The sequence below is a fragment of the Acipenser ruthenus genome, chromosome 28, assembly GCF_902713425.1.
Source record: "Acipenser ruthenus chromosome 28, fAciRut3.2 maternal haplotype, whole genome shotgun sequence".
In the NCBI taxonomy this organism is placed as follows: Eukaryota; Metazoa; Chordata; class Actinopteri; order Acipenseriformes; family Acipenseridae; genus Acipenser; species Acipenser ruthenus.
In genome coordinates this window covers 1,078,447-1,103,845 of record NC_081216.1, presented here as the reverse complement: position 1 = coordinate 1,103,845, position 25,399 = coordinate 1,078,447, and the positions used below count along the sequence as shown (strand labels likewise).

Sequence of the window (25,399 nt, the reverse complement as noted above, 5' to 3'; positions counted from 1 at the left end):
GTAAATACTGTAGTGTCTGTTCAAGTTTGTGAGTGAGCTTGTTATGAAGTACGCTGTTACGCGTCATGGTCAGCTGCAACTCTTCTTGTAATGAAACACAGCGTGAACCGTTTTATTTCAAACGGTGATAAAGGGGCAGCAGTGTGGAGTAGTGGTTAGGGCTCTGGACTCTTGACCGGAGGGTCGTGGGTTCAATCCCAGGTGGAGGACACTGCTGCTCTACCCTTGAGCAAGGTACTTTACCTAGATTGCTTCCAGTAAAAACCCAACTGTATAAATGGGAATTGTATGTAAAAATAATGTGATGTATTTTAACAACTGTAAGTCGCCCTGGATAAGGACGTCTGCTAAGAAATAAATTATTATAATATTAATTTGCATGTGCTGGTTAGGTTTCCATTTCCAAATGCAAGACAGGGAAACTGTAGCTGAATTTATATTGCTACTTCAATACCATCTGCAGCGTTTCACAGCGGTCTTGTTCCGGTAGCATGCTTCGACATTTGAAATAAACCGTTTCATTCCACCTCACTGAATACAAAATGTCAAACCAAACACACACACAAAAAGAAACACCAAAGTATTTCATCGTGAGCGGATTCCAACACGCCAAAGCCAACCAACTTGCACATTTCTTCAATTCCAGAATGCAAAAAAGGCATCCAAATTAACTTAAAAAACGTACAAATGTTCCATGCTTATCGGAAAAGAATGGGTTGGTTAACTTCGGTATGTGGGCATCCAACATATAAGCACTCGCATTACTTGTTAATTCAGTCTCGTAAGAAGTAATTTCCCTATTTATGAAGTAGTACAAATACCTTGCCTATGGTACACGCATGATGTATTGAAATATGTACATGGGTGAGGAAAACCGTGTATGCATGACGTTTCTAAAAGTAACTTGCTCCACAACACAGATATAAAAAAGGGCTTTACATTATCTGTAAATGTACTAAAAAATGTATTTCGCTAATATTTTACAAGGGAGCTTTTATACCCACATGTCAGTGATTTTCTAACCCACCCATCCTCTTAGAGGTCATTAATTGTAAACCATAAAATCACTAATATATATATATATATATATATATATATATATATATATATATATATATATATATATATATATATAAATAAATAAGTGTTATTCAGTTTTTTTTGGAATGGCTACAAGCTCTGGCCCCTCTCGATTACAGCCTATGAACTGTCATGTACCAGAACCGAACACCCAAGACAACGGGAATGTGCATAAAATCAGACTCAAGCACTTCTACAATGTTTCAAAGCTTCTGCAGACTTGGTGTGTGGGGAGGTACAGTGTTCAATCCGAGGATGAATTTGCATAAAGTGTTTATGTGAGCAAGTGCTGTCATTGTAGAAGAAAAAACCTGTTGTGTTAATTATGCCTTTTTTTCATTAAAATTGTATCATTTAGCAGAAACTTTTAATCCAAGGCAATTTACAGAGACTCCTCCAGAGTCACTGCACTAGGACCTCGTTTGTTTTACGGCTCAGACCAAGGACGGTGCACAAGGAGATGAAGTGACTTGCTCAGGGTCACACACACAAGTCAGTGGCTGAGCTGGGAACCTCCTTGTAACAAGCCCCTTTCTCTAACCACTGGATCAGCAAACCTCTGGCCAGCAGTACCATTTTATTTTTGTCAAAACAGTTTCAATAAAAATGACTGTAAATCAATTATCTAGTGTCTTGTAATTAACGTGACATATGTGCATGTATTTGTCCGTGTCTCAGAACATAATTCTCAATATTACTCAAGGAGCAAAAGTACATAAACCAGCACTTTCTTGAAATTTTAATGGATTAAAGACTTTAGTAACCCTGTACAAAACAATGGCTTCACAACAAAGACACCTAATTAATTCAAGTATTGCCCTGTTTCTTATTGAATGAACTACTTAACAATCCCCCCAGCTTGTCAAACCCAAGCGTGTTTAATGCAGCATTACCACAAGCAGCTTATTTGAAATTAAAAAAAAATAAAAATACGACAACTCTACAACTGCATTGTGAAATGCCAGAGCAGATAATGGTTAATGCCCAAGGAACCAGGAGTGTGCAACACATGTCAAAATTCACAGGAGCTTTTTTTGAAACACGTGTATACAGTATATCAATAACAGAATATGATGCAGACACCACTATAAAAACACAAAAAAAAAAAAAAAAATCAGGTGTCCTGAAAAAAAAAAAAACAAAAACCACCACTTGTCACATTTCTTCCTGTGCTTGTGTACTATCGCGTCAGAATTCCTTTGTTGACAGAGCCAGCGCTCCCAAAGAGAAATGATCAAACGATGATCCTCCAGAATTAAAAAGTCAACTTGACGGCCCTTCGAAAAAGTGCATTTCCAAAATACAAAACGCAAGCTTCGGGCATTTATTTCAGCGTCACGTTTTTTTTTTTCCTCCCCTCACTTCTCAATAAGGCCGCCTTCTTTCAGTTTGAAGTAGAAGAACTTTTCCAAAGTGTTGGCACACTTGCAGTACTCGCTGTCGGGGGGGTTGTATTCTCGACAGTTGGTTATGATGCGCTGCAGATCCGCGATGAACAGCTTCTTGGTCACGTAGTACCGGTTCTTGAGACGCTCGGTCATGGTCTTCAAATCTGCAAGAGAAGGACAGGGAGAGAATCGTAGAAAAATCGGTTTATTATAAATGTTACACCCACCTGAGCCAGGACAGACCTAATGTACATGAAGAAGATCTTACCTATAGGAAAACGAATGATCTCGTAATAGTCTGGGGCCTCTGCCTTCTTTACTGGTTCCGTGAACGGCCAAGCGTTCTGATTGGTCTGTCCAATAATAAAACAAATTGTCATCCAAGGTCCTGTATGCAAACCGATACACTCAATTCTGAACGACTTTGCAAGTCAACATGGAACTGGTATTAGGGTTACCAATACATAACATCCTCAAATGGCATCATGTCCAATGGACAAAGTGTTTGGATATAAATATCAGCGAAGAAAAACTCTTGCGCGTTTCATTTGCCTGTTTGTGCTTTTACAAAGACAGCTGAAGTGAGTCTTCAAAAAACTATGCGGTAAAACTGATGCATTATTCAAAAGGATTCTTTCAGGCACCATGCAAAAAGAATTATAACAAGACTACACAGTTTCATACAAATACACACACTCTAAGCATAAGTTAAACTGGCGCATTGATTTACAGCACCTACCTTGATCTGTGCCAGCAGGTTTTTCAGCGTGTTGTACAGCAAGTCTGGGTCCTTCAACTCTTTACTGCATTAATAACAACAATAAATAAAATAAACACATTAAAAAATCTAAAAATCTAGTTTTGAGATCAAGTGCACAAGCATTTGGCACATGGCTGCACAGTACAGTTTTACACTATCAAAGACCTCTGTAAGAACTCAAGTGGACTCAAGTTAACTTGTACAGTAACAGACTGAATTGAAATCCAAGGACCATCTCAGGAACAATGATTTGCTCACCCTTTCTCCTTTCCACTGGGTTTCCATCCAGACTCCCCTAGAATTCAAACAAAGCTGTGTGATTATTTACTTATTTGTGTGTGTGTTTTCAGGCTGACTATAGTAGAGTCTGTTGGATTATTTTAAAAACTGCTGCACTTGAAATACCAGTGGCAAGCACTAAAAAACTTGCAAGTGGGGGTACTAGACTATTTTAACAACGCATATCATTACAACATCCAGACAGCGTGAAATCAAAAGAAAATGCACAACATACATCATACACTGAAAACAAGAGAGTTTAATATTGGAAAAGTGGTGACAGCTCAAGAGCATGACAAATATAATGGTACACCCCCACATCACCAGCAGCACCTCCTGTTGCAAGACCGTCAATGCCATGTACTGTGTATTTAATCAATTACTTACTTATACCAGGTATACTTTCTACAGGAATCTGGCGCACCCCTTCCTTGAAGCAAGTCAGACCGGGATAAACCTTACGAATCTGGGTTTGTTTTCTTTCTATCAGTTTCTTGATGATCTGCAAAACAGGGTGGATGGTGGGGTGGGGTGGGAAATCAGCTTAATTACAGCTATTTATTGTGACATAACCCATCTTCAAAAGCACAATTAGGTATGCAAAATAGCATCCTGCTTCCTAAATACCCACGCCAGCGGGATAACCACTCTATTTAAAATATCAGTTTTGATCGAGGTGCCGATATCTTACCTCTTTTTGCTTTTTGATGATGTGCGAGAGTTCCGTGTATGGAATCCTCGGATTGAGCTCGCATTCCATCAGGGTGGCGCCTTCGTAGTCCTTAATGTACCCCAAATAACGGCTTTTTGGAACTTTTATATCTTTGGAAAACCCCTGAAAATAGAAAACGCGTTTCTTTTTGTAAGCCTATACCAAAATGAGCTTGGGGATATCGATTGACGATTTAAAACGCATGTTAACGGAGGAGAAACATGTACAGACAGCAAATTTGGGCTATTTCTACATCACAGAACAAAAGTTAATTGGCGCCTTGGGTTTGTGAAGCAGAGAGGCATTGCTCTAAATTGCAGTAGGTGAGAAGAAAGGATAACCAGGGCTTCCTGCAGAGATGCTGTACCTGTTTTTTGAAGTATCCAATAGCATATTCATCAGCGTACGTGAGGAAATATAAAATGCCGTGCTTTATGTGATACTCCTTCAGATGGTTCATCAAATGAGTTCCGTACCCCTGAAATGACAAGCATGACAGGTAATAAGATGCCTCACTTCAGGCTTGCATACCTGCACTGTGCGCTGCCTCCTCTCTGCTTGTAGTCTCTTACCTTGACCTGCTCATTTGAAGTTACAGCGCAGAACACAATCTCCGTGAAACCTTGAGTGGGGAACATTCGGAAACAGATCCCTCCAATCACACGGCCGTCTTTAATCAATGCCAGCGTTTTGTGTTTCCTGCGAATTGCAAGATTAGAAGAAACGATAGCAACCACCAGATTTTTTTGCTGTGATACGCACTATTACAACACGCCAAATGTAATGCTCAGAATGCCATCCATAACTAACAAAGAAAAAATGGCTCTGCAGAGTCAAATAGTTAACAGCAATGACAACCGTGTATACTTTGCCCTAAGAAGCGCGTAGAGACAAGATTGGTTGCACACTCAAATCTCCTCTTTTTTTAGATGCTAATAATTACATGCATCAGATTCCTTTGTTCTAAAAGCTTTGTATTTATTGAAACAAAACAAGAAACAAACAACGCGTTTCGACAGTGTGTCACATACATACATATACATATTTAAAAAATGACATGGTAGAAGTTTATTCAGTAAAAGCAGATCCGTCCAGACACTGCAGTACTTACGGGTCGAAAACAAGCCTGGTGATGTACTCTTTAGGCATTCTCGGGAGCTGATGGGAGAAGACATTCTGCAAACCAACTAGCCACATCAGGATCCTTTTATTTGATTTCTGAGACAACGAGTTTCCTATGACGTGGAATTCGATTATCCCTCTCCTCTCTTCGAGACGCGCAGTTTCGTCTCTCGCTGCATTTGCAGACAATAAGCTTGTCTTTCGGACACAAAACAGACAAACATTACAAACTTATAGCAGAGATATAAAACAGACAGCCGAGGTACTGTTCTGAGCCCAGTGAGCCCGTTTCAAAAGGGAACGGACCTCAGGGCCCAGCATTGCAGCAGGGTCAGTAACGGTCATCATCACTTCGTTCACCAGTTCCATTGGAATATCCCCCATCACGCGGATCCTTTTGGCATCTTCCAAGGTCAGAGTTTCTGGGAGTTTCCTTTTCTCTCCTAAATATCAAAGTCATAAGCATCACTGTCAAGGTTCAAAGAGACACGCGTTTATATCACGATTGTGCATAAACTCTCACTGCTTAAAATGCCTCTGCTTGCAAGTTTGTTAAGAGTAACCTCTTCATTACCTGGTATTGGTTCAGAAACCACTGCACCATGCGTCATGGAAACCAGTGAAGAGCTGTGGCTCATGCTTTTGGTGAACGAAGACGCACTGGGAACTGCCACTGGGCTTAAAACTGCTGGAAAAAAAAGGCATATATTAAAATTAAGTAACAACAAAAAAAACACATGCATGTGTAAAATGATAGACACGACTCTTCTACAGAAATTCATCTACTTGTTATTAAAACAAACTAAATAAATAAGTTAAATAAATACATATACCTGATTGATGCCCCAGCTGTGCTCCCTCTGCAGCAGGCATTGTGAAATCAGATTCCCAGATTGGGGAGTTCTCCCCATAAATCTCTTCTTCCAGCATGGAAAGAAACCTGACATGTATACAGCTAGTCAGAAAACGCACCGAGCAGCATAAAGCACTCAAAAATGCATCCAATTAAAACCTGAAAGTGGAGCTTTGCATGCCAAACAAATAGAACTACAACTGTGGAAATGAACCAAAAAAATAAATCAAAAGATCATCTTAGCTCTGGTGGCTGCATTAACCTTTCCACTCTACAATGACAGACCAGCAACAATTCCGCATCCTTACTTTGGGAAATGAGTGAGGATAAGAGTGCGTTTCTCCGGGACCAGCTTGTCTTTCTCCACTCTGAACTTCTCCAGCAGCTGTCTGCGGGTGATGGTGAAGATGGACTTGAGGAGGCTCCTTCCAAAGACCTGCGTGGTCTCACAGCGGGGCAGGCTATCGCAGCTCTGAGGGACATGGCAGTAACACAGCCACCTGCAATTCAACACAGAGAGGGGAGAGAAGCTTGCGTTTCAACGGTGCTGCAGAAAACAGGAGGAGGATGAGACTGTTAAGATATTGCTTAGCCTGTATAAAAATCACAAAATAGCTGTTTAGTACAGACACTCCAAATCTGCCTCCATGCTCAAATGTGTCTTTCTAAATTTAAATAATGTTGTATTCCTTTAAATTCATTCTCAACTAAATTCTGGTCTGGTATCTCCATTCACCCCGAATGTGAAAATCAAATGCTTTTAAACCCGAGCCCCTGCCTATTTTCTTCTTTTAATTCCAGGCTGGCGTTTTCTGGTACCTGGTGTAATTCACTTTGTAGGCTGCCACGTCATCGTTCTGAGACCGCTGTCGAAACTGCGAAGGGGTTTCCAGCTTCCAGTAATTGAGGCACAGCAGAAACATTTTAGAAAGTTCGTACATCGTTTGCCTCTCTTTTGGGGGAAGGTGACTAAACTTGTACTGCACAAAGTTTAAAACTCCCTGAAAAAACACAAACAGATGCAGGCATGTTACACATAGGCACGGGCCATGTAAAAGAAAAAAAAAAAAAATAATAATAATAATAATAATAATAATAATAATAATAATAATAATAATAATAATAATAATATGTAACATACATATCTGATGCAAGGAATACAATCACTGGAATACTAATGTCAGTTTCCTGAATAAAAAGTTGCAGGGATGGAAATAAGACTCCCACTGCACAGCAGTTTGATCCATTCTTGAGTATTTGGAGTTTAATAAGGCACACTTGAGACTTATTTACATCCTTGCTCAGGTCCACGCAGCTTAATCAAAAATCAAACAACTGCGCTTACAGATTGTGAGATGAACATAAAAAACGGGACTGGGATTGTTTACCTGTTCAATGTTTGGCTTCTCGAACGGAGGGCTGCCCAGAGATCCCTCTACGACAGGAAGGCTCATCTGTAGGATACATTTCCTCAACAGCTAGAAAAAACAGAAAAAAAACACATTAAGATGAGCTCGAGAAGACACCCAATCCTCACTATTAAAAAAAGTTAAAAAAATAAACAAACAAACACCCATGAAACCAATAACAAAAACCCCTGAAAGAGAATGCAGTTTGTTTCTTACCTTAAACAGGTAGAAGTAAACCTGTTTTGTATCGGTATCTTCTTCCTTATGAACAGACATAAAGAGGTTCTCCACGTCCACCACCATTCCTAGCAGTCGATTAATCTCGTCTTCAGACACATTCTCCAAGTGGGAAACGTGAGCCGCTTTTTTTTAATTCAAGAGAACAGTAATAAAAAAATAGATATTTTTTCTTCTGTATTAGATAAATACATAACTAATACCTATTATGGATCTGTCTGTTTGAATATTAGAGCCCTTCGCAGCAAGGTGAAGTGCAAACATGAAATCTAGATATTTGAGGTTAACATTCCAATGGAAGCAAACCCAAGAGCAGGAGATTAGCATAACATGCTTTTTGAAATATCTAAATCTGCAGTCTCTTGGGCGAGGCATGACAAAAACAAATTAGACAGCTTGTAGAGACGTGTTACCTATTACAAACTAGGGAGAGCAAGTGAACGTTTGCATATTTCCAGGTTAACTACAAATGGGTAGCTACAAATGCTTACCTATACCAATATGCAAGAACCAAGCAAGACATATGCAAAAAATGTAGAATGCACATTAAAAGCAGGACTTATGGAAGGATGACACAACGATAAGGAAGGATTTCCTGCATGCCAATGCACAAAAAAAAAAAAAGTCATCAATGATCATGCAAGCTTCCCATGAATCTTGCTTCAAAATTGCATTTTATGGTCATGCATGTTTTGCTGGCAGAATCACTGCATGTGGTACATGCACGGACATCCCAATAAGTTGGTAAGACTACGTACCCAGAGTGTGCCCACAGCTACGGCACTGTTCCCCGAGGCTCGCCGCCTGCGGCTGCTGCTGCTGCAGGTCCATCCTCGGGGCTGTCGGAGGGTGAGGGTTTTTCCAGCCGTTACACTTGCAGGAATCACTGGCCTTCAGAAAGAAAAGGATTTCACTGGTTTACTTGGCATTGCTGGTTTTCATTTCACAGGAGATTGGAGAGGGGGAGAGGGGAGGGGAGGGGAGGTTAGAGGGGGAGGGAGAGGGGGGAGGGGAGAGGGGGGAGGGAGAGGGGGGAGGGGGAAAGAGGGAGGGAGAGGGGGAAAGAGGGAGGGAGAGGGGGAAAGAGAGGGAGGGATGTAAATAAACCTGTATGTATGTCATCTTTAGTACAGACATCGTTACGCGCTGTGATTCAGTCCACACACAGGGGTTGTCAAAATGTTTTAATTTTAGGCGAAGGCGGCATGACAACACACGCAACCTCATGTGTACTATCTGTTTATACCCCCTTTTCTGTTCAAATAAATAAATAACAAATAAATATGGATTCCTATTCACCGTTTAGTTTTGCAAATGCACGTCTCCTTAAATGTCATACATGGTTTACTTGCGTTATAAAAGTATGCGAATTGCTTAACAAACAATTAACGCGTTATTTTTCGACACGGCAGAAGAAAGCGCTCGCATCTATTAGCCTATTGTGTACAATTAGTTTACCTTGCAGGCTGAGAACACGCCGAGTTTCTCCATTTTTTTCGCCCGCGGGAAAGACCTGACCTGCGTCTTCTTCTGACTTGCTCTTTGCTGCTGGCTGAGACCAGGCCTGGCTGGGTCGCTATTACCTGACCCCGACCCCGACCCCGACCCCGACCCCGAGTTCAGGTTCGACCCGGCTACATTGCCGGGCTGGGGCTGCTGGAGTCGGGGTTGGGTGGAGGCCTGCACCGCCGCATCCGCCATAGCAACCAGGTCTTGTGAGTGACAGCGTGTTGTCAATAAAGTTTATTGAGGGCCTGGCACTGGCTGATATTTAGGTTTTTTTTTTTTAAATAAAGACTATCGAAATGTAGTGCGCACGCGTGGTATTGCGATGCATGCCGGTCATTGTAGTTTTAATGGTACCTCATGAAAGCCCAGCATTTTGAAGTAATAAATAAATACATAAATAAATAAATAAAATAATAAAAATACAATCAAATTATAAATAGACACATTTGCATGTCGATATCTCACAATCTGAGAAATAAACCGAATTATATTTAGCAAGAACGGCCAATAACTAAAGTGTGTCTATTTAGTAAATTTATTTAATAATAGGTCATGAATGCCGACACCGGTTCCATAGTATCACCATGGAGATTATAAGAGGAACAACAACAAATGTACTGTATATAGCAATAAACGCACGTTTAAATAATTATTAATGTATTTATTTGTGTTTGTTTTATTAAAATTCCGATGTACAAAGCGGATTGACAAGGTAAGAAAGAAAACACTTTTTAATTCTCACAAAACACATGAAATGATCAGTACTCGAGTTAGATTCCCTCTACTGGTAACACGAGGTAGTACATTAAGTCTCCTCCAGGGAATTATAGAGTAGAATGAGGCTGCAGCGTCTGTCAGTAGCAACAGTTTGACCACTAGTTAAAGTAGGCTGCAGTTGCGCAGATAGTGCAGTGGCAACATTCTTTTAGACCGAGAACGTTTATCCAATTGTGACGTCACATCATTGTAATGTATTCAGCAATGATGTCACCGCAATGAGCAGCAACCATGTAGTTAAATTACCGGGTACAGAGTCCTGTAAGTGTCAATTAGGAATCTGTGCTGTACAGTACACTACATACACATTTCCAAAAGTCTATATAACTCAGGTGAAAACGTTTCTATTGTGTTCATAATAGCAGGGTGGCTTCCCTCTTTATCCCGAAAAAAAAAACAACGATTAGAATTTGTTCCCAGGAAATAAAACTTAAGAACCACAAGAAATATGATTTGTAACTCTTTATAAAAACTGTAAATCTGGTTAAATGACTAGATAGAGCCATTCAGAAATCTTAGAGCTGTCGATATATCAAGAAGCCTTTTCATCACCAAACACCGACCAGGGCTGTAACAGAGAGACCCTTTGACTAGAATCTTCCAATACCCATTCCTGATCAGAAGTCCAAAACCTTTTCACATGTTTTTATTTCAGCTTTGCAGTCATAGCTGCGATTTAAAACCCACAATCCCTTCATGCAATAAATCAACACCTTGGCACACCTATGTCAATATACCATACCAGCTCAGCCAGTTTATAATATAATGCAAAACATGATCATGACGTACAGCAGACTACAGATTTGATTCCTGGTGTTCTTAGGTTGCGATCTTGGGATCTGCTGAATCATTTTGAATGTCTTACTGACTCTACATTTCATACAATAAGTTATTAGATGTATTTATATCTGCATCAATACCACAGGAAATGATAATCTCTTTGCAGAGATTTGTATAGTACTTTACTGTGGATGCCACTGCATACATGCTTTCACTTGCAAACCACTGCTTCAGAAAGGATTTGTCAGGATGTTGTTTAAATCTTTTTTTTTTTTTTTTTTGCAAAGCATTGTGTGGAATCCTACATAGCACCATGATACAATTCTAACCTTAGTACAGTATTCAGCTACAATTGCAAACACAGGTAGATAATACACTCCAGTATACTCAACAACACTGCTTTAAATACCTCCCTGCATATTTATTTGCAGAATGACAGAATTGTTATTTTTTTTATATTATTTATTTTATTTTTCCCCCCTCGTCCGACAGAATGCCAGCCCCTCAAACAGACAAAACACATTCTTCTGAACTGCTTTCCTTCTTACCATACACTAAACAAATCCGACAGATTATTTGTGCTAGTTATTAATATGATCAGTGACATGACAGCACTGGTCAAAGGACTTCAACAATTCATAAAAGATGTTGTGGGTTTTTTTTTTTGTTTTCTTCTCCTTTCTGTAAAGTTTTAACTTGATTCATAGCCACAGTGTACACAGACCCAAAAGAAAAGAAAAAATAAAAATCATGCTATTTACTACAAAATAAAGATGACAATATTGGGAAGGTACTGTATTGACAATAGTAAGTACTGATTGATTACATGTTGAAGAAAATACATACAAAAAACAAAAAAATAATTCCAAAACTCATAATTGTGTGATTTGGTCAAAACTTTCAGACTTTTTTTTTTTACACTTAATGCTAAAATGACTTTCTGGTATATAATGACTGTGAATGTACTATGCGTATGCTGTAGTTTGTTTTACATAAATGATTGGAAAACAGTATAAGGTCAAATCTAAAAATTATATCCTGTTTTGTTTGCGCCAGAATAACATTAATAATAATAACAATAACAACAACAATAATAATAACAACAATAATCTACAAGATTGCCAAGTCTGCAAGGGAAGGCGTACCCTTCCCCCAGGCTCTTATTGAAGGAGGGATGGGATTTGGGGAAAATAAAAATAATTCGCTACATGCATCCACCACCAGAAGAGAGGGTATGAGCAGAAGTTCATATAATATATATTAAAAAAAGTGACTTAAGACATAAAATTGAATTAGTATTTGTACAGATAAAGAAGAAGATATCGGTGGAATAATTCCCTCCAGCCTAATTAATGATCGAAGAGAAATCAAAGCAGCAAAATCAAAAATAAAATTGTCAGCTGCTTGGTCTGTTAGGTGCGATTAGTTTCAGTTGGATTCGCTCGCTGTCGGTTTCTTGTTGCATTTTGTTTTTTCCCCCCTCTCTCTCTCTCTCTCTCTGTCTCTCTCTGTTAGGGGCTGCAGCACTGGCTCCGGCTCGGCGGGCTGTTCTCTTGTAGGTCCACTCCTCGAGACCGGCTCGCCGTGCCTGTGGCACTCTGGGGCTCGTTCTTCGGGAGTTTCTTGGCTACAAAAAAAACCAAAAAAAACACATAACATAGTAATTCAAAATCTGTCAAATACATAAACTGCAGCTACAGTCAAAAGTTTTGTACCACCATCTAGAATTTTAGAATTGTCAATTTAAAAGAAAACAAAAAACCTTGCATGAACATAAATTTAGATCTTTTATTTAACATCATGTAAATCAAAGAAACTATAAAATGATATCGCAAAAGTCTACCGGAAGCCAACATTTGTAGTACAGTAGTATTTCATGTTGGATTTTGAAATACCACATTTTTCAATTTTTGGCAGTTTTTCATTAAGTATATGGGAAAACTACAAAGCATTATGCAATTCATTATGTTAACGTAACATTATTCAGCAGGTTTCATTCGACTTTATAAAGCAAATTTAGTTAATTCTATAAAGCAATGCAAAACTTTTGGCTATAGCTGTAACTCAAGTACTGGAGTAGAAAAATATATCTGATCAGTGTAAATGGTCTGTGATTCATATAATAATATTCATATAATAATAATATAATATCTATTTTTATCACAAAGCGCTTTACAGAGGTAGGCTGTGAACTGTGCATGATATGCAGAGTCACTTACAATAGGACATTGATTTAACATCTCATCCGCAGGACGGAGCACAAGGAGGTTAAGTGACTTGATCAGGGTCTCAGTCAGTCAGTCAGTGGCAGAGGTGGGATCTGAACCAGTGACCTTCTGGTTACAAGCCCTGGACTTTAACCACTGGACCACACTGCCTCCTTTGTTATCCCTTATAAAAATTTCCAGAATGCTTGACATGTATTCTGCAACATACATAAAGATGCATCTCCCTGTTGAAAGTCAGTTTTAAATCACAGTGGGCCAGCCAATGTGTGAATTGATACATGTTGATAAAATGTGATGGGACTGTTCAAAAGAGCTTCTTGAACACGCTCTGTTTTTGTAAGAATGCAATCTGCAGCACATTTCTCTTTCAAGGCTCACAACATCACTGGCATTTGGTGCAAGTCTATTTATAAATTAGAGAGGGTACTGTACCTATAGCCATAAATATTTCATTGACATTCATCGCTGTCTTCGCTGAAGTCTCCATAAACAGCAAACTGTTGTCATCTGCATACGCTTGCGCTTCCTGAACAAAAAAGAACCAAGAATATTGGGTCAGATTCAATCATAAAATGAGAAGCCAATAACAATGCACATTTTAAATGAAACCAAAAGCTGTCTAAACAGGTTTACCTGGAAATCCACGGCTCTCTTGTTTGCAAGGTCAGCCTTGTTGCCCGCCAAAGCGATCACTATGTTAGGGCTGGCTTGTCTCTGAAGCTCCTTTACCCAGTTCTTAGCTCGTGTAAATGTATCCTATAGAGAAAACACACACGTGAGGACCTAGATATTTATTTAATCCTCTCTAGTCCCGTTGAGATTAAAATCTCTTTTTTCAAGGGAGACCTGGTCATGAAGGTGGGCAGCAGTGTGGAGTAGTGGTTAGGGCTCTGGACTCTTGACCGGCAGGTCGTGGGTTCAATCCCAGGTGGGGGACATTGCTGCTGTACCCTTGAGCAAGGTACTTTACCTAGATTGCTTCAGTAAAAACCCAACTGTATAAATGGGTAGTTGTATGTAAAAAAATAAGTGTAAAAATAATGTAATTGTATGTAAAAAAATAATGTGATATCTTGTAACAATTGTAAGTCGCCCTGGTAAGGGCATCTGCTAAGAAATAAATAATAATATCATTTTAAAAAATCACACACACACACAAATTCAAATGAGCAGAAATCAACACAAACAAGATCATTTAATTACAATAACTGTATACGTGGGTAATAACTGTATAAATGGGTAAAAAAAATAATGTGAAATAATGTATAATGTGTATAATGTGAAATAATGTGATATCTTGTAACAATTGTAAGTCGCCCTGGATAAGGGCGTCTGCTAAAAAATAAATAATAATAATAATAATAATAATAATAATAATACAAGAATCAATTTAGGAGCACAGGATAAAACAAAAACATGGCTTGGCTACATATATACTCTAGTAAAGTCTGTTTACCACTGACTGGCAGAAGACTACTACTATTATTATCATCATCATCATCATCATCATCATCATCATCATCATCATCATCATCATCATCATCATCATCATCATCATCATCATCATCATCATCATCATCACTAACCTGCAACAGTTACTACGGGCTCATCAAAACTGGAGATTTAACTCGTTTATCAAAATCACCATTCGTTTTCTGAATACGTACTGTGTTAGTGATGTCATAAACAACGATGGCTGCCTGAGCCCCTCTGTAATACATCGGTGCCAGGCTGTGATATCGCTCCTGCCCGGCCGTGTCCCAGATCTCAAATTTGACCGTTGTGTCGTCCAAACAGACCGTCTGTGTGAGGAAGGCAGCTGAAAGAAAACCAAATGCCATCGTCAGTCAAAAGGGCTATTGTTTAGTCTCTTGCTAACTTTCATCCAGGCAAGAACAGCCTCGCGTAGCCTGGGGACTACAGTTGCTTAGAGAAGGGTCCCCCCTGCATGCACCTACATTTCTTAAGCTCCACTGGGATCACTGTCACATTGCTGTGTCTGGAAGAAACGCTACTGAACTTAACAGACACACAAAGTTGAGTTTTCATTTGCTAAATCGATTGTCTTTTTTCAGCTTGCATGTTAGAAAATAGCCATATGTGCACACAACCTCCATCCCAGGCGGTGCCCAAAAATAGCAACTCCATTTTAGATCAGTTGCATGGTTAGTTATTAAACTGCAATTCATTTTCTTTCAAGCAAGGTACCTTACTTTCAGTTGCACTTCTTCTAATACAGAACTGCAAGAGCAGTTTTCTCTTTAAAAAATCAAGTCAACGGCACACAATTTGAGTTCCTTACAGTTGAACAATCCTACTAGACCTCATATCAAGACCACACAGCAGGAAGTTTTAAATATTAAAAAGTGACGACCTGGTTTTCAAAGTGTGTCGGCAGCAATTAAATCAAAATACAGAACAGCAGGTACAAGCGAGGGTACAAATAGGAGTTAAATACTGTATCATGACTTAGATGACTTGATTTAAAAACAAAGGGATTTTGAAAATAGCTGCTGATGTAACAAAAGAGCAACCAGCCAGTTAAGCTTTCAGGATAATGCACCGTTGCATTTGCAAAGTTATTACAGCAAAGTGAACCTAATCTTTTACCACTGGCCGTTGAGCAACCACAGTCACATGCTATGTTGGTGACTGGGCACGTTAGCATAAATGTCACCCCCCCACTCATGAACTACTTGCAACCTTTGACCTGCCTGCTGACAATACAATCAGACAATAGGAGAACTGCTGACTGCTTTCCTGTTTCCTTGGCAAGGAACAACTTTGTTTCCTTTCACCGATATGCACAGCTGCAGCCTTGGCTGCTCTTTCAAACAGGTTAAACAAACCCACTTATATCCTCTTTACTGAAGACACACTAGCATACCACCCAGTCTTGGTTCCGGGAACTCCACATCCTTTGGCAAAAGTAGGTTTGCACAGTGCAACAGGAAACACTATTTTGTGGTCTTAATAGTAAGGATTTCAGGAGATGGTTTCAAAAGGCAGGTTGAATTGTAATATTCATTAGAAGAAGTTAATCCAGGGGTGTCCAATCCCGGTCTGGGATAGCTATTCCACTCCAGGTTTAACAGGTAAAATTATATAAATAAACTAGGGTCTGGATGGAGGTTTAATTGGTTCAATTAAACAACTGAAAGGGTTAAAACAAAAACCAGGAGTGGAAGGGCCAACTCCGCCCTCCGCCCCCCCCCCCCCCCCCGTGATTATAATCAAATATGCCGTTTTATAAAGCGTGAGAGGTCAGATCTCATAATAACCCACAAATACAGGGAAGTGGGTTTGGTAGAAACAGAAGCACGTCATTTTCAGTCTTGATCACACTTTACACAGAGAACACGTCTGATCACTGCAGCACACCCAGAACGTGCAACAGTGAGAGTACAGAGCCCCTTACCCCCGATTGTGCTTTCTTGGTACTCGTGGAACTGTCCCTTGACGAAGCGCAGCACCAGACTGGATTTGCCTACAGCGGACTCCCCAAGGAGCACCAGTTTGAACTGGCAGATTTTGTTTCCAGCAGGCGGCCCGTTTGATCGTGCCGCACCTCCCCGACCCGCCATGGCCAAAGTAAAGTGCTGGAGCGCCTTTCAAAAACAAAAAAAACAAAAAAAAAAGGAAAGGGAAAGCTGGACGCCCAACTGGGAACGCTGAGGCAATCAGAGAGGACACTCCACCTAAAGACCTGTGAAGTAAGGAAAAAGGTGGTGTTAGTATCCCAGTTACATCTGGAAGCCTACAGTATATGAAAACTGACAGGTTTGACATTTTATTATTTTGACAATAAAGCATTTAACCCTTAGCGGTCCATTTATTCAGCGCGTCAGGTCCAATTTATTTTCACACGCTGTTTAAAAGTATTTTTTTACAGTAAAACAGGTTTAAAAGGCACTGCATATCAACAGGACACTCAGTACTGCATCTCCAGCCCCACTCCTTGTTCGCTGTATTTTTTTTTACATACCTCTTCATAGTCGTGCATACCGATAAATCATCTCCTGATCACTCGTTTTCTCACCAAACTCCTCAATAATGCGATCCAAGTCATTATTTTATTACTATAACATCTAAAAAAAGCTCTGTGATATTCTTTGAGCGCTGGATGCAGAAGCAGCTATCTTGTTTGTTTATGTCCGCGTTATCTATGTGGTGCCGGGGGCTATCTGTATTCATGAGATACGCCCCCTTATTATAATTTTTTTTTCGGCTTCTCTCGGCTCTTATCGGTCTCACTCGGCCATTGAATGGTTATCTTGGCTTTTTCCAGAGAAAAAAAATGACTAGAGACCTGTTTTTTACGTCTTTTTGATGATGTCGGACAGAGTCCGACATTGGAAAGGAAAGGGAAAATTGCAATGTTGGAACAGGTCCGACATAGGACCACAAAGCGTTAAACCATCAACTGATGTGCGGATTTGGTCAGATGCTACCTTGCGCTACATATAATTGTTTTGTTGTGCGCAGTAATGTTAACCCCAATGCTGCCTGGGTTACAAAGATGCCAATTTGTGTGCAGCTAATTCGGAAGGTTGCGTTTTATTTCCAGCTTCGATTCAATGGAACAGTGCAGTTAACTGCGCCTTGAAAACAGTGTCCAACAAGCAACAGAACAGGTGCATCAATCTCCAACATAAGCCCCCCACACACACACTGAACAGGTGCATCAATCTCCAATCACAAGCCCCCCACACACACACACTGAAGAAAAGAAAGCACGCCAACGTCAAGTGAAAAACCAACAGGTCACTTATTTATATAACAGGCTAAGACAGTTGACAAACTGTGCAGAAAAAAACAAAGCGCAAACATTTGGGTCAGTGTTTGGCCATCATCAGTGCTCAATTCAAGGCACAAGTGCTCAATCCACGGGTTACATTTATAACGCTTGAGATTTCACTGGTAAAGCAATGCACACCTGCTCCCATCTTGATTGGAAAAACAAGAAGTGTTGCAAGAAATCATTTTAAATCTGCAATGCATGCCATGTGCATTCTGTACTGGAATGAGCATCAGTGCTACAACAAACAACAATAAAAGTGATTAAATACAGAGAAAGCTACTGTTTTTATTCATGGCCAGAACTATTATTACAGTGGACCCTTCCCCCGCAGCAAGGGACCGCACAGTGCTGACTAAAGGAAACACAGCAGATACGAACAATTCATGAGGCAGACTGCTGTTCAAACCACAGCTGCTGCACGGTCCAAAGAACATCTGGCCTTTCTGTGGTGCATCTGCAGTGGCTGCTCTGGCCCTATTAACATGGTACCTAATTTACAGCATTATCCCTATGTGGTATTTTTATATATCTGAATGCATGCATGCATCAAATGCTAATTGGTATATTTTACGGTCTTATGTCAAAAGACAAGGTAGGGATGCAAGTAAGGCTTCCATTGCAAAACAGTTTGATCCAATACTGGTTTTGCTATGAGTTTCTACCTGTGGCTAATGAAGCTCGTATTAAAACCTGTAATGGGTGAAATTGCTATGCAATAGGAGTCTTATTTCCATCCCTGCTAGGTACTGTACTATGATGCCTCGTCAGAGCAACAACCTGTTCACTCCTTTACAACCACAGACCACCGTGAACTTCATTTAAAAAAACAAACAAACAAACAGTTGGAGATAAGGAGTCATTCTGTTTTTACAATAGCTGTCACAAACGGAGCATAAAGGAGGTGGGGGGGGAGGGAATCAGCTATCATCCCTACGGCATTCCTTTCACTCCTAGTACTGAACTGATTAGAACAGCATAAAAAATAAATTAAAAAAAAAAAGATGCTCAGACTTAACTCATCAACCACCACCACCAGCATTTTATGTAGCACCATTAGGTGTGAAAACTGGCTAGTCTAGTTGTTTTTTTTTTAATCAATTGGAGAACAGCCCTGTTATTTTGACAAAGAATCTTAGCATCTAAAACAATGAATTTCTATTATCTGTCCTAAAATTAACATCACTTCGTGTATGTTGTTCCCCATCATTAGCATAGCTCCTATACATTTCTTGCTTACAGACTAAGATTGCATTACAATTTGAAAGATGTTCAAATTTGCCCTGAAATAGACGGCGCTGTAACATTTTAATGAGATTCTTTTCGAAAATGGGAGCAACATTTACATATTTAAATACTACTTCAGACCACAAAATCACAGGGAAGACCGACACGTTCATGTTGCAGAAACTGTACCCTAATGAAATGTTGTTTTAATGGAATTATTTGGGCTACATTCTTGACAATCCGACAGCGTGAGTTGCGTGGAAACTTGCCTACCCAGAAACTGGATTTATGACACACTCGGATCATCATGACAGATTTAAAATTCCAGAGATGTCATTCTCATCCAAAACATATGCAATTGTATTGTTAACATGGGACCACTTAATTCAACAGAACGTTTGAGGAGAATCAAAGCTTCAAATGATCCCCCATGCAGTGGATGCAGAGAGGACAAAAGACTTAAAATGTTTTTTGTAGCCAACCTTGTGACATTTAAACACTGACTTGCTTAATTTTTCCACCTAGCCAAAATCGCCTGTGTACTTTCTGTTTGAGATTAGAGCCATGTTCTGCAATTTATAGACTTTTTCTTTTGTTCTATTTGAATTTCCTGTTTTCTTTTAAGATTTCGAACATTTTAGTTTCAATCTGTTATTTAAAACCTAAACTATGGGGAGGGATCCGGGGTGCAAATAAGACTCCTATTGCATAGTAGTTTCACCCACAGTGTATTAGGTAACAAGCTTAGGTGTGTCTTATTAAACTAGTGAAACCAAGAATGGATCAAAATGCTATGCAATGGGAGTCATATTTAGATTCTTGTTGACATATTTTACCAAAGTATCTCATAAGATAAAACGTATAGCTAGCATTACTGTAATGCAACCCACTTCAATACATGTACTGTAACTTTTTTCTTTTTGGCGTGATGAACACTGTACAGATAATCATAATTCTGCCATGGCTGGTCCTTCCTTGGACTGATTATACACACAAACAGAGAAGCCAAATTCTCAATACAACAGGAGACCAAAATACAAAGAGATATTATATAAGCTAGCTGCAACAGCCCCCTTCACGTCAACATAGAAGAACAACATAAGAAAGTTCACAAACAAGAGGAGGCCATTCGGCCCATCTTGCTCGTTTGGTTGTTAGTAGCTTATTGATCCCAGAATCTCATCAAGCAGCTTCTTGAAGGATCCCAGGGTGTCAGCTTCAACAACATTACTGGGGACAAACTAAGAGAATTTGTGTCAGGGTAGAAAAACATTTAAACAAGGTGACTTTATCAATGTTGTCACACTGGTTTTAGTTCCTGTAACAAGAACAGAAACAAGAGTTCCTTAGAGGGGGGCGGGGGGGGGGGGGGGGGGGGGCAGTTAGCTGTACTGTATTGATGATCTGGCTAGTTTACACGTTTAGCATTATTCTGATCACACAGCAAGAGGACTCAAAATGATCTCTGCTCCCCCAGTGCAGTAACCCAGGGTTTTACTTTTTAAATGCCCCCACAACTCTTAATCCTTCTGCCCTGTCACTCTTAAGTGTCAAACGTGCAGCCTTCAAAGTTGAAGGTGGCTACTCAGACATCTCCTGGGTCCTTATAGTGTGAATGCTGTCCAATCACAAAAAATCCAACATCAGAAACAAAGAAAGAAATGACTGGAAATCAATTCAAATACACAAGCTGTCAAAAGTGGACAGCGAAAAACATTAAATATTGAAGAAGGGTAGAGATAAAGTGATGGGGTGAAATAAAACCTGGCATACAGTGGTGCGTTAATTACTACAGAGTACTGTATTTACAAATTAATTACTGCCCCTCCTCCCCAGACTTGAAGTTGTCACAGCTTACAAATGGTTGCCAGAAGTTCTGAACAGGGTACAGCATTATGCGTTTGTTACATGGGAAGGCATTTCCACTCTCCAGTCATTAACTAGCCTATATGAACAGGCGATCGTTTAAGGGAGTATAGCAGAATTTGTATTTGGTTTCTTGCAGTCCAAAAACTTTCAAATCTAGACCCCCGCCCCCCCAGGGGCGTTGACTTGGCAGAACCCGGTATTTCTTTATAGGTGTGTTGCCCTAAGGTACTATCGAAGAATTGTTTTGTCTATCGTATATTTGCTTACAGCGCTCTCATGATGCTGTTGGGTGGGTCCGATTGAAACTTGTGTTTACAAGCAATATACAGAATTAGATACATTAGATCAGGTGGCTGCGTCTTGTCAACTAAATTTTATAGCTGTACCAGACAGTGACTCAAACAAAATACCTGTACTTCATGATTCTTTTAGGATTTGTGCCCGACAGTCTGTTAACTGAGAGAGAAAAAACAAAATAATATACAGTCATGCAAGTCCAGGCTGCGAAGCGATCACATCGGTGCAGAAAAAGGGTTGGGGTGATTTTGTCACACTGGGCCCATTGAGATGCATGAGAGGTGGTTAAAGCTATTTCACCAAACTCTTGTAGATGCAAGAAAGGGGTTCAGAGAAAAATCCTAAAAGCTTTTAGACTCCTAATGTAGTTAGGAGTCTAAACTGTACTGCCCTATTAGTTTGCTAATAATTATCAGCGTGAAATATACCAGATCTGGACTGGAGTAGTGTCGTTGACGTCTCCAGCTACTGTACTGGGACACAACACAGGAATTAAGATTCAGAAACTACAAATAATAATAATAATAATAATAATAATAATAATAATCATCATCATCATTTTTAAACACTTAATTTATCAGTGAGGGGATTTGAAACTGGTACAAAAGGAATTTGTTGCTGTGACGATGCTGGTCTGCTATTTGCACGTGCGTTTCACATTGCAGATGACGAGTAACCTCTTTTTCTCCCCCTCGATGACCTCCGGACAGCTCCCGGCAACACAGGGTACATGGCTGCTAAAGTACAGTGTGCTTTACATTTGGAGACTTCGCAGAAACCGCAAGCCTTTGATCAACTGGTTGTTTTTTGGGAGAACTCATGGCCCGTAGTCTCCTTGCTTGCCACAGTACACATGCCTGCTCTTTCCATCGAGGTCCCCGATTGCTGTCTCCTGCAGCGCCTGAGTAAAAAGATTTTAAATCACACACACACCTGTACATTGTTATGCACGCCTATATTATTTCTTTTGGCGACACAGCATTTGTCTGGTTGAGATGAAGGGATAAGTTTTCAGGTCCTGTTAATGTTTTTATTAATTGATATGTAAATATATGTATGTATTTTTAAAATAAATTATCTTCAATAGGAGTCGAATTTCACTAATGAGAAGAATATTCTGTATAAAACAGGCAATGCTATGTTCTGTATGATTCTTTTGTTACATCACATATCACTGCCTCACACCAGGCTGTGACAGAGACACTTGCAAAGCAGGAGTTTTATAATTTTTTTATTATTGCACAGACTTCCCCGCCTCTCTGTTACCAGGGAAAGTCAGGAAGCAAACTAAGTTTTAAAAAGGTAAACGTCAAGAAACAACAAGACAAAATGCGTGGTTAACGCACACTGAAAACAATTCTCCAAAGAAAGGAACGCGTTAATCGCAGAAGTTATTAGAATTATCTATATATTATATTAAAAAAATCTAAATGTTCATTAATCTAATTTACCTTTGACCTTGACTAACCTTAAGCAATTCATGAATATATCATTTCTGTCTTTACCAAGCATGCATGAATTGACCTTTAAAAAAAAAAAAAAAAAAACAACACACACACAACATAGGAAGTTTTTTTTTCATTTTTACCCAAAGTTTTTGCTTTTCAGTCAGTCAATATGCTACTTTGGCATCATTTAAACTGGTCATCACCACAGTGTAGAGAACACGGGTTTGACTGCTTTTTCATAGCCTTACCAGAACTCCGGAGTTGCCCACTGCAGCCATATACACTACAAAGGCCGATAGCATTGTAACATTCAGAGGTAAAAGAGGCAGCAACTAATCATGCAGATTTACACCTCATTTGATGCACAACAATTAGCCCAAAGGACTTCTGTATATGCTCATCTATTTTGTGACTAGAAGTCTGAACAAAACCTGTAAGATTCTGAATGCGACAATGACCTGTCCTAAATGGTGAAATGGAGAAAACCCCACTGAAGGTGTGTTAAAAGGTTCAGTTTTTAAGAATGATTACCTTTGTCACACTGCACTGGGTATATCCAGTAAATGGATGACTTAATATCGTCTACAACATGACCGTAATGAACCAGGTAAAAAAATAATTGACGCCTGTGTTCACGAAACACAGTACAGAACCGAACTAGTCTTACAACCGCTAGCGTTTGAACAAGCAGCTTCTGCTCAGCGAGGGACTCTTGAGTAAGTGTAAAATATACCAGCTCAGTTTAAAAGAGCTGAATAAAGGGGAACTGAGTCTGGAGGACAGATTCTGGTTAACTAATTCAATGCGAATGAAAAAGGAAGTCCCTTGAAATACAGGAGGAGAATAATAAGTCAGCCACAGGTGAAAAACAATCAACGTCACAATAAAACACACACATTTTTTTTTTAACCCTTTCAAACATAACCCCGCAATTTTATATATAATGACCGACATGACCCCCCCCCCCCCCCCCCCAAGGGGTAATGTATCATTACAATACCATCCTATAGAGACCAGAAAGATTGGATTAGTAGGGGCTGCTAATAACTTACCGATGTTGGTAAGTTATTAACATGTTGCAATGCAACATGCAATATAAATTCTAAGTATTAATGTATTCCTCCTCATATAATCGCCTCTGAAAAAGTCTCCTCCCTGCACATAATCCAGCAGGAAAACTTTGGGGTACTGGTGTGGGGTGGTGTACAATAAGTGTTTGGTACCAGCTGTTCTTAAGAAAATACATACAGTCTCCATGGAGGTACTCTGATCACATCCATGTCTGATAACATTGATCACACACATTATATATCGAGCAAGTATACATGCAACTTGTCAAAAAAACACAGGCAATTATTCAAGCTGCACAATAAAGCCTTCTGTGGTAAAAGAAATTGGGATTGATTTTAAACAGGAAATGGAATTGGAAAAGGGAATTGACCCCAACGCAGTTTATACACACTGTATATAACGAACTGTGTATGTTGCAAAGCTGCACCTTGAAAAGAACGCCAGGATTTCAAGTCATTGGTGTTGTCAGTTTGTTGGGATTGCTTATCACGGTGAATGATACGGTTATTACGGAGTCAATAAGGAAGCACTTTGCTGATGAGTTTGGAAGTGACACAGCCAACTGTGTTTACTTAAATATAACAATATGAAAATTCACAAATAGAAACACGTAGAGTAGTAAATGTGTCCAAAACAGGATTTAGCTAGAACTATTTCTCCCCCTTTTTTTAACTTTCACAATGTACGCAAATTGGAAATAATAAAACACACGTAAAAATTTGCAATAAAAAAATAAATAAAAAAACCCACACAAATAAATACAATAAAGGCAGCAATTACTATTTAACAGGAGGGTGTATTATTACACAGATAATATAGCTCGGTATTAAATAATAATAATAATAATAATAATAATAATAATAATAATAATAATAGCTTTGACGTTCCAGCAAGTCTCGTAATTCCAACATGAATAACAAGGAGAACTAAACTAAAAGATATTTAAATTGAGGGTATTTTTAAAACCGTTATCAATAAAAATGTATACTCACGGGTTGTTACGGTTGAGATTTGCTGGTTTTATACTTCGTGTTGTCCGGTTTCTGGTATATATATATATATGTATATATATAATTGTTTTAATATTTTTGCTGTTTCAGTTTTGCTCCTTCTCTGCCATAGATCATCACAGGCTCCGGCCTTCACTTCCGGGATTCTGCCACTTCCTGAAGGTGGGGCTCGGTGATTGACAGGCCTAGAAGACCAATTACAAGATGCGTTCGCGGAGATCATTCTGCGCAGATTCTGAGCACGAAACATCCCAGTGGCATCATGGGAATAGTAGTTCAGACTTTGTAGTCCAGAATTTGAATACGTGTAATTTAATAGTTTGCGTATGGAGTCGACACTAAAAATATGTTACTGGTATATGAACATTGTAACTGGTTTAACTTGAATAAAGAAACAAATACAACGACCTATACAAAAACACGTGCCCGGGACATATACTCTCGGAGTCAATTTGAATTCTGGTGCCACGATCCTTAGAGCAGTTTTCAAAAAGTGTGGCAACAAATAGCATTTATTTAATGCAACCACATAAACTATACTGTGT

At 39.4% G+C, this 25,399-nt stretch overlaps 2 protein-coding genes across 3 annotated transcripts; both read right to left on the bottom strand.

The window, feature by feature from the left end:
• Window positions 1-1,804: 1,804 nt before the first annotated feature.
• Window positions 1,805-9,596, bottom strand: LOC117434656 (histone acetyltransferase KAT2A-like). Of its 2 annotated transcripts, none has more exons than XM_034057253.3 (18): window positions 9,299-9,596; window positions 8,599-8,731; window positions 7,820-7,965; window positions 7,583-7,672; window positions 7,014-7,195; window positions 6,503-6,694; window positions 6,175-6,281; window positions 5,916-6,029; window positions 5,648-5,784; window positions 5,331-5,539; window positions 4,792-4,918; window positions 4,587-4,697; window positions 4,199-4,342; window positions 3,895-4,009; window positions 3,487-3,523; window positions 3,208-3,271; window positions 2,737-2,821; window positions 1,805-2,632 (listed from the first exon to the last, which is right to left on the bottom strand). In XM_034057253.3, exons 1-18 carry the CDS (start codon window positions 9,539-9,541, stop codon window positions 2,439-2,441), a joined length of 2,430 nt encoding a protein of 809 aa, XP_033913144.2. In that variant the 5' UTR covers window positions 9,542-9,596; the 3' UTR covers window positions 1,805-2,438. The 2 variants fall into 2 exon arrangements, with proteins under 2 accessions (XP_033913144.2, XP_033913145.2); XM_034057254.3 differs by having other exon boundaries at window positions 5,916-6,026.
• A 2,762-nt stretch (window positions 9,597-12,358) lies between these two features.
• Window positions 12,359-25,043, bottom strand: LOC117435086 (ras-related protein Rab-5C). Its single transcript, XM_034058021.3, has 6 exons — window positions 24,837-25,043; window positions 16,553-16,840; window positions 14,802-14,953; window positions 13,768-13,890; window positions 13,567-13,660; window positions 12,359-12,533 (listed from the first exon to the last, which is right to left on the bottom strand). The coding sequence occupies exons 2-6, from the start codon at window positions 16,716-16,718 to the stop codon at window positions 12,418-12,420; spliced, it is 651 nt and encodes a 216-aa protein (XP_033913912.1). The 5' UTR covers window positions 16,719-16,840; window positions 24,837-25,043; the 3' UTR covers window positions 12,359-12,417.
• Window positions 25,044-25,399: the final 356 nt, after the last annotated feature.

Bases quoted from the DNA above. Each gene is read 5' to 3' on its own strand.
- LOC117434656 (XM_034057253.3), bottom strand. From the start codon at position 9,541: ATGGCGGATGCGGCGGTGCAGGCCTCCACCCAACCCCGACTCCAGCAG. The intron at 5,785-5,915 runs GTAATGAAGAGG...TTTGATATTTAG, and splicing joins GGTTTCTGAACCAATACCAG to GAGAGAAAAGGAAACTCCCA. The intron at 4,343-4,586 runs GTACAGCATCTC...TTCTATTTTCAG, and splicing joins TTGGATACTTCAAAAAACAG to GGGTTTTCCAAAGATATAAA.
- LOC117435086 (XM_034058021.3), bottom strand. From the start codon at position 16,718: ATGGCGGGTCGGGGAGGTGCGGCACGATCAAACGGGCCGCCTGCTGGA. The intron at 13,661-13,767 runs GTAAACCTGTTT...TTTTTTGTTCAG, and splicing joins AGAGAGCCGTGGATTTCCAG to GAAGCGCAAGCGTATGCAGA. The intron at 12,534-13,566 runs GTACAGTACCCT...TTTTTTTTGTAG, and splicing joins TGAAATATTTATGGCTATAG to CCAAGAAACTCCCGAAGAAC.